Source organism: Sorghum bicolor, chromosome 7 (genome assembly GCF_000003195.3).
Source record: "Sorghum bicolor cultivar BTx623 chromosome 7, Sorghum_bicolor_NCBIv3, whole genome shotgun sequence".
Lineage (NCBI taxonomy): Eukaryota > Viridiplantae > Streptophyta > Magnoliopsida > Poales > Poaceae > Sorghum > Sorghum bicolor.
In genome coordinates, this window is record NC_012876.2 from 63,281,070 (window position 1) to 63,294,466 (window position 13,397).

Below are 13,397 nucleotides of genomic sequence, written 5' to 3' on the forward strand. Positions count from 1 at the left end.
GCTGAGGAGGCTAAGGTCTCTACCCGATGCGGTGTTGCTACATAGTAAGTGAGCATACTAATACTTCTTCTGGTCACTACAAACATGTGTGTGACCACAACATTTTGGTGACATAAAACTAGACACATAGGTGGACGTCAGGCAACACACTAGCATGTTTAGGGTTTAAGTTTTGAGAAAAACTCTTAGGTATGACTACGAATTCCATTGTCCCTTTATTTTGTGGAGCTACAAACTTCTGGATGCCCTAATCCGGTTCGAAGATTTCTCGATTTATGGAGTTTCGTTGACCTTTTGGATCTCAGTTTTTTCTAGACACCTTGGTAATTGACTAAAGAAGTTGAGCGTAAAAATTTAGCTCAATTAGAGTTTGTTTGGTCGAGTATTGACTTTTTCTTCATTATTTCGGGCTACTGAAAAACATGTTGTGTTGAACTTCCATGCTAGGCTTGGTGCCGGATCGCCGAAGTTCCACATTCAAACACTAAAGTTTCGTGGTCTAGAGGCTCATAATTGATCTCTGGCAATTTTGTGGCGTTTCCTTAGTTTGTTCTTGTTTCCACTTGTTCCATGGCTGTCCAATAGTTCCACTTGCGCAAAGGGGAAAAAAAATAAGGCCACTATCTGCCAATACATGTCTAGTGGCTTTGTACTATAGCTTTTCTCCCTTTCTCTCCTTTCAAGCGGTCACTTTTCCCATCACAACGCCCTCTTCTCAACGTTTGGTGCTACTATATGCCATGTAAGCATACTAAAACCTCTTTATGTCATTATAACCATCTACATGCCTACATCGTTTCAGAGACATAGAATTTGGTACACATGTGGATGCTAGGTAGCACGCCAGGGTGTTACGTGTTTAGGGTTTTAGAAAAGCCCTTAGGTATGAGTAGCCCTTTATTTCAGTAATTCTTGGACCGAAACCACTTTATTTTTTCTAGAAAAATATATGCGACATTGTCACGAAGCATTTCGACAAAAGAGTGGTTTAGGCCTTGTTTAGTTCAAAAAATTTTCGGATTTTGCTACTGTAGCACTTTTGTTTTTATTTGACATATATTATCCAATCATGAACTAACTAGGATCAAAAGATTCGTCTCGCGATTTACAGACAAACTGTGTAATTAGTTTTTGTTTTCGTCTATATTTAATGTTTCATGCATGCGCCACAAGATTCGATGTGACGTGGAATCTTAAAAACTTTTTAGATTTCGGGATGAACTAAACAAGGCCTTAGGAGATGGGAGAGAGTAACCATAATTAGCTGAGGTCAAAAGCGTGGAGGACTAGGAGAGAGACAGTGAGCGCATAGTCCGTTCGGACGGTGACGAAGGAGCCCACGTGTCGACCGTACGCGTTTACCACCAAAACTTTTGGACCTTTTCGTGCTGTGACGACGGACGGGCCGACACCGCCTCCTGCTGCTTTTCGTCACTCAAAAAGTCTCTACTCGGACTGAGAGTGCGTTATTATGTGGCGATGCTTCCAAACACACTGAACAAAGTTTACTGTAAACTAAAATTTAACAAGAAGAACTAAATATATTCTAACTAAAAAAAGAACTAAAATAATTTAGTCCTATTAATCATTTAAGAATAAGAATAACTAAAATAGTTTTAACTAGCTAAAATTTAGCAAGTGGAACCAAACAAACTCTCAGTGTGTTTATAAACTTAGCTACTAGAGTAAGGGCCTGTTTGGTTCCCTTTCTAAATTTTAGTTAGCTAAAATTATTTTAGTTACTCTTGGGTAACTAATGGAACTAAACTATTTTAACTTCTTTTAGTCAATGTGTTTTGAACTTTAGCTACTAAAGTGACTAAAGTTTAGCTAGCTAAAATTTAGTAAGGGGAACCAAACATTAAAGTTTAGTTGGCTAAAATTTAGCAAGAGGAAGACACTTAGGCCTTGTTTAGTTCCAATATTTTTTTGCAAAATGGACACTGCAAAAATTTTATTTGTACTTAACAAATATTATCCAATTATGGACTAACTAGGCTTAAAAGATTCATTTCATAAATTACAGACAAACTGTATAATTAATTATTTTTTATACATTTAAAAGATTCATTTAATGTACCATAAGATTTGATTTGACGGAGAATCTGAAAATTTTGTAAAACTTTTTGGACACTAAGGCCGATCTCAATGCATGTTTCATGGAAGTATCATGCACATTAAATAGGGTGCCACATAAGCAAAAATGTTGACTTAGCAGCGTCATTAAACGAAGAAGTTTCATCAAATGAGAGTGGAGTTTTATCCCTATAAACCTTATGTGATTCAATTATCTAGTTTATAGTCTTGATAACTATGCCATAAAATTATATATTGAGACTTACCTATAAACCAGGCCTTAGAATCTGTGATGCCGTGATGAACGTGCGTCGCATGCTCGACTGAAGTACTGAATCTTCGTTGTCATAAAAAAAATATCGAAATCTTGTCGCCGCGGCCCGCGGGGCATCCGATGCTACCGAGCCTCCCTTCTGTTTGTCTATCTGGGCCTCGTTACCTCCGATGCGGCCCAATTCCCCTGCTGGGGGTAGCCCCCGCCCCCGAGTCAGACTCAGACCCACCCATGCAGCGGGCCCCACCCCACCGGACCGCGACAGGCGTCGTACTCTCCGCGCGGTCTCCGATGCACTCCACACTCCCCTCCTCCTCCTCACGCTCCTCGTGCTCTCTGTGCTTCCATCTTTGACCACCCCGCTAAGGCGCTAATCACAATCACCGCCGCTAACCACAGCCCAAAGCGGCAGTCGCTCCCCCGCTTAAACCCTCGAGCACGCGGCTGAGAAGATTGGATTCCAGCATCCAGCTCCCACTGCACACCACACGGCCACACCGACGGGGCGAACGGGCAACAGAGTCGGCGACCGAGCCGCCAGGAGCGACGAAACCAGCAGCGACTCCGACCGTTCTAAAACCCCCCTGCCCTGTCTCCAGCAACGACGAAACCAGCAGCGCAGCGCAGCGCCGACCACTCCGGGAGCGGGGCCTCACGATCCACGGGAGATGCTGGTTGCTGCCGCCGCCGACTCGCCGTCGCAGCCGTGAACCGGCTTCTCCCGTGGAGGGAGTTCCGTCCGGCGGGCGAAGAGCCGGGGCGGGCTTGGATTCGGCGGATCTTGGGGGGTGCGTGCGTCGTGCTGGATTGATCCCGCATTCCAGCTGCGGCGGGCGTCTGGGTAGTCGCTTCTCCTGAGGTATTATTTCGGCCGGCGAGTCCGCGATTTCTTAGGGTTCCTTCTAGATGTTCATTTCAGGGGAGTCGACTCCGGCCCCCTCGCCGTCTTTTATCCGTCTGCTCCCTGATTCCTGTGCTGTTTGCAGGAAAAGGAAAACAAGTTGCTTGACCCGACTTTGGGATCAAGGATCGGCGAAAAGAAAGAAAAAGGAGGGATCTTTTTGGGAGGGTCTGTCTGAGCATTCCGGGTTTATCATAGCATCGGGCAACTCCGTGCTGATGGATTTCTTCAAGATTAAGAAGTTCGGGAAGGGAAAGAAGGGTGCCGGGGGTGGGGGAGAGGTAGTGGAATCCGACGATGACGCTAGCGCCGGCGATGTGACCCCTCGGGGCCTTGAGGAGCAGAAGCCGGACATCGGGGAGGGGAACAATGCTGATGCGGTGGCGGCGGAGGGTGTGGGCGCGGGCAATGGGGTGGTTGAAGAAGACGAGGAGGAAGAGGATGACGACGATTTCATCACGAATGAGGTGAAGCGCAGGCTCAAGGAGCTCAGGAAGAACAGCTTCATGGTGCTCATCCCTGAGGAGGAGTGCGGGGAGCTCGAGGAGGATGGCGGGGAGGAGGAAGGGGGCAGCCCCAGGGAGTGGCTGGAGTCGGGTGTTGGTGATGGCTTCCCGCTGTGTGGGTTTGATTCGCTGTACGATAAGTACTCTGAGAGGATGCTGGTGTTTCATAAGATGATTGCGCAGCTGATGAAGGATCCAGGTAAAAAGATGTAGCTAATTGTGGATGTTCGGCTTTAGCTTCTTACATGCAGTTGGTTGTAATGTGGTGCGTGTACCTAGTCTTTTGTGTGTGCCTGTGATTATGCATGTATCTAGTCTGATGCTATAAAATTAGCCATGTTTGTCTTGGATGTTTCTTAGTTATCAAGGTCCAATTGTTGCTATTCTAGTGTTTTAGATTATCGTCAACATGGCGCGTTGTTAGCATTTTAAACTATGGGCCCTACTCCTGTAAAGAGGCTTAATGAGCAAGTGTTCTGTGGCAGTTGCATGCCTCATTTGGTATGCCCACAATTATCGGCTTATCGCTAGTATTCTTTTTGAAACAGTTTTCTTTCTTTTAAAATGAAACCGTAGCATGAGACACATCACTCAAAAGGGCAAGAAAAACACAATCAACCACTGTTGTCATCTTCTGCCTAGCGTTTCCCAGATACCGGAATACTAACATTTTTGCTGTCTCCGGTGCCCATGTACCAGTGCAGAAGTGGTATTTGTATCTCATTGAATCAGCCAGTTTTTTTTTTTTCTGTTTAATGTTTCTCTTCACTCTTCAGCACATGTCATTGACTACTTTCAGGATTCAGTCTCCCCTCTAGCAGTATAATTTATCTGCTGTGTTTACTATTGCTTAATGGATTTGACATTGTCATTTTGCCGCTGTTTGCTAGAGTGCCAATGATTTCTGAAATATTTAAATAATACCTTCTGCATACTTTAGCAAGTCTGATGGTTTGGAAAAACCTTTGTAGAGTCACTGAACATGTCTAAAAAGTCTCCAAGATCAGCATCGAAATTGGCGTCTACCCTGCGCAGCCTCTCATTCAAAAGAAAAGATGAGCTCCCAGAGGATTGTGAACAACTTCAACAGCAAAGCGAAGATGATCCTTATCAGACACTTGAGACTGCATATGTTGCTCATGTTTCATTAAGCTGGGAGGCTCTGCATTGCACCTATGTGCACCTGAGCCTTATCGTTGCAGCACAACCTGATAATCCTACAACCTACAGCTCTGCTGCTCAAGCCTTCCAGCAATTCCAGGTCCTGTTGCAGAGATTCGTTGAAAATGAGCCATTCGAGCATGGTACCCGGGTTGAGATATATGCACGGTCTCGGAGCTTGTTGTCAAAGTTGCTTCAGGTCCCCACTTTTCAAGGTAAGAATCTTTGGGTTATATTGCTGCATTTTTTAACATAAATGTAGCCTATACCATCAAAATGCGTTCCTGTGGGCTGTAGAATCTTCACTCCTTAGTGTTGGTTATGGTTCTATAGACTTATGTTGTCATGTTATTAACTTACATTCAAACTAAGATGTGAACCATGCACTCGAGATCAAAATGACAGCAGGTGTGGTTCAGGCATTTAGCAAATGCCTAATGCTTTTCAATTAATTTTACGTCGAACTGTTTCTCTTAGTCTTGGATAATTTCATTACGAGATACCATGGATTGTAACTCCTGAATGCTTACTGTTCGCTAGGTATGTCGATGGTCCCTGTTTTCTTGGCACTTAAGTTAATCCTGTTTCTTTACATGAAAAAAATGGTTCCAGAAGTTCAACCTGTTTGATAATGGTGTAAAATTGATTTTGAATCCTGTACAGTCTCGTAGAAATGGTTTAGAATCGTGACGCTGAGGAAAAATAGCCGTCCTGATATTGCCTATACACGAGGGGAATTTTCTTTTAGACGCGTAAAGTGTAATACAGATTACACCTTTGTTTTTTCATAATTTATGTCATGTACTAGCCTAGTACTACAATAAATAGGTTTAGCTACTGAATGGTCTGTACATATTTCATGTGGTACAATCCAACTCAATCTGCTGTACATTGGCAATATTAATGAGCATTAAGCAGTGATGTACTGTGTTGAATATGGGTTCTTTCTATTTCATGTTCATCTAACAGTGGGGAAAATATTGGCAGTGGTTAGTTTTCTACCATTATTCAATCTCTTTTAGAAAGATGGTAACTTGAGCATGTATGTTTGAACTAAGAGCTGCTTGTTTCATTATTCCTACAAGTAAGGTCAATAAGTCTACAACTAAATTGGTACACGTTCGTTTTAGAGCTTTTTATGTGCAAATTTAACATGGATAAGTATGCCATGCACAAGAATTTCCTGAACTTGTCGTTTTTTTTTGGTCTCAGCACCTGTACTGTCAGTAAGATTTGGTACAGATATAGACTCTGAAGTTCATGAGTAACTACAGCTGGTTTGTTGAGTCTGTGCTGCCACAATGCTTGACTACATTACTGATGAGTTCTTTCAAGTTACTGCTGCAACATGTTTAATGTTGGGTACTTATAATCCCGTACAGAATCATGCATTAGATTGTACTTTATTCTACAGTTAGGAAATGACTGTTGAGTGCAGTAGCACAGTAAGCACCGTTGTTTCTTTGTTTCATTTTGTCACTAATCGCTTAGTTACTCATTTGTATGAGTAAGTTTCCTTTCTTTTACTACTAGATTTCTAAATTTATAGCATGCTAATGTCTGTTTTTACTTGGTCAGTTGTTTGTATTGCATACCTGAATGATTCATGTTCGGTAATGTTTAATAATACTATTCTGCTTATCATTTCTGTTCTCTCAACTCAGTTGCAGATAGGAAAGATAACTCTGAAGATCAAATGGAACCAGCAATTTCTGCACCTGATCTCATCAAATTGTTAGAGGAATCTATCCTAACTTTCCGCCTTTTCCTGAAGAAGGACAAGAGAAAGAGTAGTGTCCTTATGAGTGCTCATGGCCACACTGGAAGTTCGATTCAACAAGTGCAATCTTCGCTCGATAAGGTAAGTCTTACCCTGTGGGGTAACTGATAACGAATCTCTCCTTCATAATGTGTTTATGTGATTGTTCATTCATGTACTGTCCATATGGTCCCTTCTAAACAGCTAGTAGTAGGACACATCTTTCCTAGCATTTGATTCCAGTGACGCGGGGTGGTTGAGTCTGCATACCTTGCAAATGTCTTTACTGCGCAATAACATCACCAAAGCAGACTTTTGTGTTGTATATACACTAACTTGAATTACGGTAAATGCTTCGAAACCTGCAGAAAGAGGCGAAGGTGAAGGAGCTGTTGAAGAAGAAGAAAGGGTGGAAGAGCAAGACCTGGCCAGGCACAATGGAAGAGGTTCAGCTGCTGTTCGCCCTGATCGACATCAAGGTCGTGTCAAGGGTGCTCCGGATGGGGAAGCTGAGCAAGGAGCAGCTGCTGTGGTGCGAGGAAAAGATGAGCAAGGTGGACCTGACAGAAAACCGGCTGCGCCGCGACGGGTCCCCAATCCTCTTCCCCTGCTGATGCAGCCTGCCTGCCTGCTTGCCTCCGGGGGCATATGCCGAGACACCTCCCTTGTTAGTTCGGCGTGCCATGGCTGTGGCGGCATCATGGGTGGCTGCTGGCTGGGCGTAGCTGCTCTGCGCGGCGCTCGTACCCTTCCTTCGGCTGTTCGGCTACCTTATGAGATTATATGTACATGCCTTTAGGTTGAATCGGTTGAAATGTCCATACTAAAGTAGGGCTTAAACATGTGTTGCTGCGCGTTCATGACTGATGAGTTTATACAACGCACCATGCTTCGTTTCGCCGGCAACAGGTTCTCTCTTCTCTGAAACTGAAACCCTTGTGCCATCCATGTTAAACAACAAGGAGGATGGGATGCAGTGCATCTCTTCTCCTAGATGAAATGACAAAACTCAAGCAGCACATGCAAAAGCTGTCGTGCTGCGTTGGTTGGTTGATTCATCTTGCAAGCGGCTTGACGCTCACAGTTCATAGCACTGATGAATATCTGAACTTTTTTTTGTTTTGGTGATCGCTGTAGCCTGTAGCTGTACCCTGTCCTTTTGTTTGGCTCCGATGATTGCTGCACTGCGTGCGCACGGCTGCGCCTGCATTGCTTGGGCTTCCGACCTCCCGTCATGGCTGCTACGATTGATGCAGGCGTGGCGTGCGGCCGGCTCTGCGCGAGAGGCCATGATGCAACTTTAGAACTAGAAGCCGCTGCCATGTCGTCGTCGAGTCTTCCTTTCACGACACGCAGTCAGTCTGTCAGTGAGAGCTTCCGCTGGTCATCCATCCAGAAGCTTTGCGACCAGCAAAATTGCCAGTGTTTTTTTTTTCACTTCTGCAAAAATCTGAAGGCGACTTCGATGATATCGTGTCGTATCACTTCATTATCCTCACATTCTTCATGGAAAGGGAAGGCGATGAGAGAAATGCATGCAGTAGCTCACCAGCAAAGCCGAACGGAAAAAGGCATTTGGGACCATCACATCACACTAGCACCTCAAGGCAAGGCAGCTTCGCTGGCTAGCTGGTAGCGTCTCTCACAGTCACAGGTGGGGAGCAGCTCGGTGCGGTGCGATGCAGTAGTGCCGTGCTGCAGCTTGCCGCATTGGCAATTCGGCATCGTGGATCAGCCAAAGTCCATGACTCTGCAGCAAATGGAGATGGAGGACGAGCGGCCACTCAGACGGGCACTATTGCTGCATGCTGCTGCTGCGACGGCCATCAATGCTGGGGGGGCCATCAATGCGTGCGTGTGTGTGGGCGAAACTGATCATTCACTGTGCTCCCTGCAATTTTATGTGCCATAAAACCGCACTGTGCAGATTTTAACGTTCTACTAGATTCCACTTCACTCACCGTGGACCACATTATTCACACTAGAAAGAAATGCAGTAAACTGGTGCAAAGCAGGATGCTTCGGCGTGCTTAACAGTTATATATCACTTTGATGGATGAAAAAAAAAATCTTTATCAGAGTTATTAGGAAAATTAGAGAGAAAGGAAGCACTTTCTGAAGATGATTCTGGCAATACCATTTCCATTTCCATACGGCAGTGTCAAGTCCTTGCTTGTACTCTTGGCGCACACTACTACTGTATCCAGGTCCAGTTTATAGGCTGGCTGGGCTACTGCTTCTTCCCTGCAGGCTTCAGGAAGCAGGATTGGAAACGAGAGACTTTTTTCTCATCCTTTCACGTCTCGAGATCCACGAGATGCTGACGGCGAGATAAGCATCTTCCAACGTCCAACGACCTCTCACTCTCTGGAATTCCTCTATTCCTCGCTGCAACGCTATGCGCCCGTCATTTTCTTCAGGGAAGGTCCAGGTAGCTGTGCAGAGTAACTGATGCTGATGTGGCATCTCTCTCTTTCTCTCTCTCTGGTCTCAAAAGCCTTTGCCATTTTGCACTCAAAAAAAAAAAACAAACAAAAGGCTCATTGGAATTGGATGCAAGGAGCTAGGGAGGGAGTGTTGAATGCCTCAGTGGCAGCACATCATTTGAGGTGGTGAAGGCAGCAACAGCTGCATCCTGCATGGTTCGTTCAATGCAGCCTCTGGATGGAAGAAAAGTAGTAGGAATCTGAATCTGCATCGAGAGTGAGGGAGTCTTGATTACGAGCTGCAGAAAGAACAGTTTTATTCCAGTGCAGACAAACAGGTAGGTCATTTGGTTTAAGAGGGTGTTAAGGTTTAGGTAGGCCATCATCATGTACCGTACCACCAGGCATGGAAAAAAACTGTCACCCAAACATGGGCTGCCCTGCATCCAGCAAATGTGTCACTGCGTACAGATGCAGATGCAGATCGATCATGCAACAGAAACGGAGTAGATAAATCCCAGTCTACTACTACCAGTACAGTTAGCATTGGGATCCCAGTCTACTACTACTACCTTGTTTAGTTCACCCTGAAAACCAAAAAGTTTTTAAGATTTCACGTCACATCGAATCTTGTGGCACATGCATGAAACATTAAATATAGACGAAAATAAAAACTAATTACACAGTTTAGCTGGAAATCACGAGACGAATCTTTTGATCCTAGTTAATCCATGATTAGATAATATTTGTCACAAACAAACGAAAGTGCTACAGTACCGAAAACTTTTCACTTTTCGGAACTAAACAAGACCTTGGACTCTTTTGCCAATTGTCAGTAGTGACTAGTTGAGTGAGCTGTGTGTCCCAAATAGCAAATACCATCTTGCACTTGGCACTTGCAGTTGCTGTCTAGTGCAACATCATCAGTACAGCAAGTAGATGAAACATGCAGATCCACCCATTTACTGTCTGGTTCCCTTTCACTGAATTCTGCTCTTGCAAGTAGTACTAGCACCCTTGCAGACAAAGAAAATGCACCAGTATCATAAACCCATGCAGCTGCAACATGCAAATCAGCAAATGCAAAGCCTGGGTTCCTGAGGAAGCTACTCAATTTCCTCCTTAAATAAAAGTTTCATGTCAGCTGTTGGTCTCTTGCAGAGTTTGCAGTGAAAGTGAATTAATCACTGGTAAATAAAGGAGAAATAAATGTTGCTGAAAGAACTGCACTTGTATTTCCATGGCTCCTACAAAATCTAAAAACTTTTCAAGATTTCCGGTTACATCGAATTTTTAGACACATGCATGGAGTATTAAATATAAATAAAAAAATAACTAATCGTACAGTTTACCTATAATTTGCGAGACGAATCTTTTGAGCATAGTTAGTCCATAATTGAACAATAATTTTTAAATACAAACGAAAGTGTTACGGCCCAACCTAAATTTTTTCCCTAACTAAACAAGACCCATGTTCACAACAAACAGGAAATAACAAAGGCTGTTTCGAAAAGGCTGAGAGAGTACAATGCTTGAATGGATGAGCAATTGACCAGATTGAATCCTCCTCACTGCTCAGCTCAATGTAGCAGCTGTTCTCAGTCTAAGGCCTTGTTTAGTTACAAAATATTTGGCAAAATCGACACTGTAGCTCTTTCGTTTGTATTTGACAAATATTGTCCAATCATAGACCAACTAGGCTCAAAAGATTCGTTTCATCAATTTCGACCAAACTGTGCAATTAGTTTTTATTTTTGTCTATATTTAATACTTCATGCATGTGTCTAAAGATTCGATGTGACGGGGAATCTGAAAAATTTTGCAAAATTTTTTGGGAACTAAACAAGGCCAAGACGTACTAGTACAGTACAATAGTGCCATTTCTCCTTGCCTTTTTTTCCTCCACGGGTGGTGGCCCCACATGGCACTGATGAAAAGAGGAAGCTGAGATTCTTGCTGTATCCCAAGCGTTGGGCAGTTGATTAAGGTTAGCCCTGTACTATGGATCTATACTGGGCTACTGGCAGCAGTAAACTACGACAAAAATGACCACGCTTGCCAATCATTCGTGTCTTCTTCTGACTTTATTTTCACTTGATGCAGTGTCTTGTTCTGATTGATGGGACATTAAAAAAAAACAGGGCCCCTGTGACTGTCATTTGGCATGTCTTGGGGAGTGTCAACCCAACCCTTTGCAGCTACAACTGCAGGCATCCGATGAGGAAGGAGTAGGAGTAGTAGGTTTCACATGTTTTCTTTGCAGTGGGTGATGGCCAGATGGGCACAAGCATAGATAAAACTTGCTGCTAGTGCCTTGACTTATGGAAAGATCTTGTTTGTCTTGTTTTAACATGTGCACTTGAATAATCTGCATTCTTGCCTTTAAACCTCCTTGCCATTGTTCAGTTCCAGAACTGCATGCAGACAAAAGTTCTGACTTGTTAACATAAGCTCTTGCTCACAGAAATTGTGTTTGGACACTTTATCATTAGGAGGTGCTCAATTGTGCATTAAGTATGATGGTTTTTGCCTTTTGCCACTACCAAGTGATACTTAAGGAAAAAGTCCATCTTAACAGTTTACTGAATGATTGGTTTGTTCGATAGAGGAAGAATCAGGTTCGATCCCAATGAAATGGAAGGGGAAATAATTTATGTTTTTTCTAACAAATCACTGTCTGTCCAAATAAAGATGGCATAAAGAGTTGGTGGTTTCTCATCCAAGGGGCTAGGGTTTTTGGCCACAAGTAGGCGTGCTATGAGAGAGTACGAAGCAGGTAAGCTCAAGATAAAGGCCTGAGCAAAAGGTGTCTAGAGAAAAAAAAAGAGGAGCATGCACGAATCTTTCAATGTCTTTTGCTTTTATCATCTGATGAGAGAGAGAGAGAGAGAGAGAGAGAGAGAGAGAGAGAGAGAGGTGGAGGTTAACAAACCGTGCTTTATCTTTTTTGAAAATTCCTATGCATGCTCCTCTCCGTCCATACAAGATGTCTTTCAGACCTGCTTTGTAACGCCGTCCTCTTGCTTGTCAAAACACTCAAGGATAATCTAACCATTTTCTGGCCAAAACAACACTTGGTATATATCTACTTGGATAAATATTTAAGGATGCCGACTTTGTAGATTAATTTCATTCAACGAAGATCATCAAAATCAGAATTTCTTAACATTTTGTACTTTTTTATTTGCAAAAAAGGGTGCAAATGCATACACTCACAACCTCCTAAAATTAGAGTTCCTCCAACATATAATAAACTCAATCAAAACATACTAAAAAGTTAGGTTCTTTCTAGCGTCTACTTGAAGCTCTCCATTCGACGAATATTTACACCGCTCTTAGTGCTTTGAACTACCATCCACATCAATGTTAAGATATGACCAATCCATATAAAATCGCTACTACTAGCAAGTCATACAATACAGGTGTACTAAATCAACTCATCCTGTGACTCTGCTTTGTACGTACCTTAGACACGTTTGCACAAAAAAAAGGATAAAAAAGAATTTAGCAGACGGAAGGGAAAGGCTACACATATGATTCCTCTTGCTTCAGGTCAATCCTAGCCACCACTTAGTGCAGGAAGGCATCTGACGAACCTTCATCTGAATTTGAGCAAGACCTTAAAAGATCAAGGGGGCATCTATTCTCCTAGGCCTTGTTTAGTTCCGAAAAGTGAAAAGTTTTCGGTACGCACTTTCGTTTGTTTGTGATAAATATTATCCAATTATTGACTAACTAGGATCAAAAGATTCGTCTCATGATTTACAGCTAAACTATGTAATTAGTTTTTGTTTTTTCTATATTTAATGTTTTATGTATGTGCCACAAGATTCGATGTGACGGGAAATCTTGAAAACTTTTTGGTTTTCAGGGTGAACTAAACAAGTCCCTAATCCTTTTCGTGACCTTTTGCTTGCATTCTTCCTGTTCAGCTGAAAAAAAATCCCCATGTGGCCTTGTGGTTGTGGTGTGGGGTAGGCCAATAGCTTGTGCTTGTGCATGTCAGCCAACAAGGTGCAGCATACACAGTGTCTCGGTGAGATGAGTGACGGTTCATATGATTGCTGATCACATTCTTCTCTTGATCCAAGACCTGTCTGTTCAGAATAAAAATTGTTTTTGGGTGCAGGAAAAGGTTTTGGTTTGTTTCAATTTTTTAAAAAGTTTTTTTGTTCCCAACTGTTTCGAAAGCGTTTCTTGATGCAACTAACTTAATTGTCCCCAAGAGGACATGAGATTTGTGTGAAGCGTCTAGAGCGGCATGCATGGAGGTCACGCATAAATGGCCGATGAC

General features: G+C 43.2%; 1 protein-coding gene across 1 annotated transcript; it reads left to right on the forward strand.

Moving 5' to 3' along the window:
• On the forward strand, positions 2,681 to 7,731 carry LOC8062431. The gene is made up of 5 exons (XM_002444696.2): positions 2,681 to 3,209; positions 3,337 to 3,956; positions 4,729 to 5,133; positions 6,583 to 6,779; positions 7,046 to 7,731. The coding sequence occupies exons 2-5, from the start codon at positions 3,470 to 3,472 to the stop codon at positions 7,289 to 7,291; spliced, it is 1,335 nt and encodes a 444-aa protein (XP_002444741.1). The 5' UTR covers positions 2,681 to 3,209; positions 3,337 to 3,469; the 3' UTR covers positions 7,292 to 7,731.

Excerpts from the sequence above, each read along its gene's own strand:
- LOC8062431 (XM_002444696.2), top strand. The coding sequence starts at position 3,470 with ATGGATTTCTTCAAGATTAAGAAGTTCGGGAAGGGAAAGAAGGGTGCC. Across the intron at positions 5,134-6,582 it reads TCAGGTCCCCACTTTTCAAG|TTGCAGATAGGAAAGATAAC; the intron begins GTAAGAATCTTT and ends CTCTCAACTCAG. Across the intron at positions 6,780-7,045 it reads TGCAATCTTCGCTCGATAAG|AAAGAGGCGAAGGTGAAGGA; the intron begins GTAAGTCTTACC and ends CGAAACCTGCAG.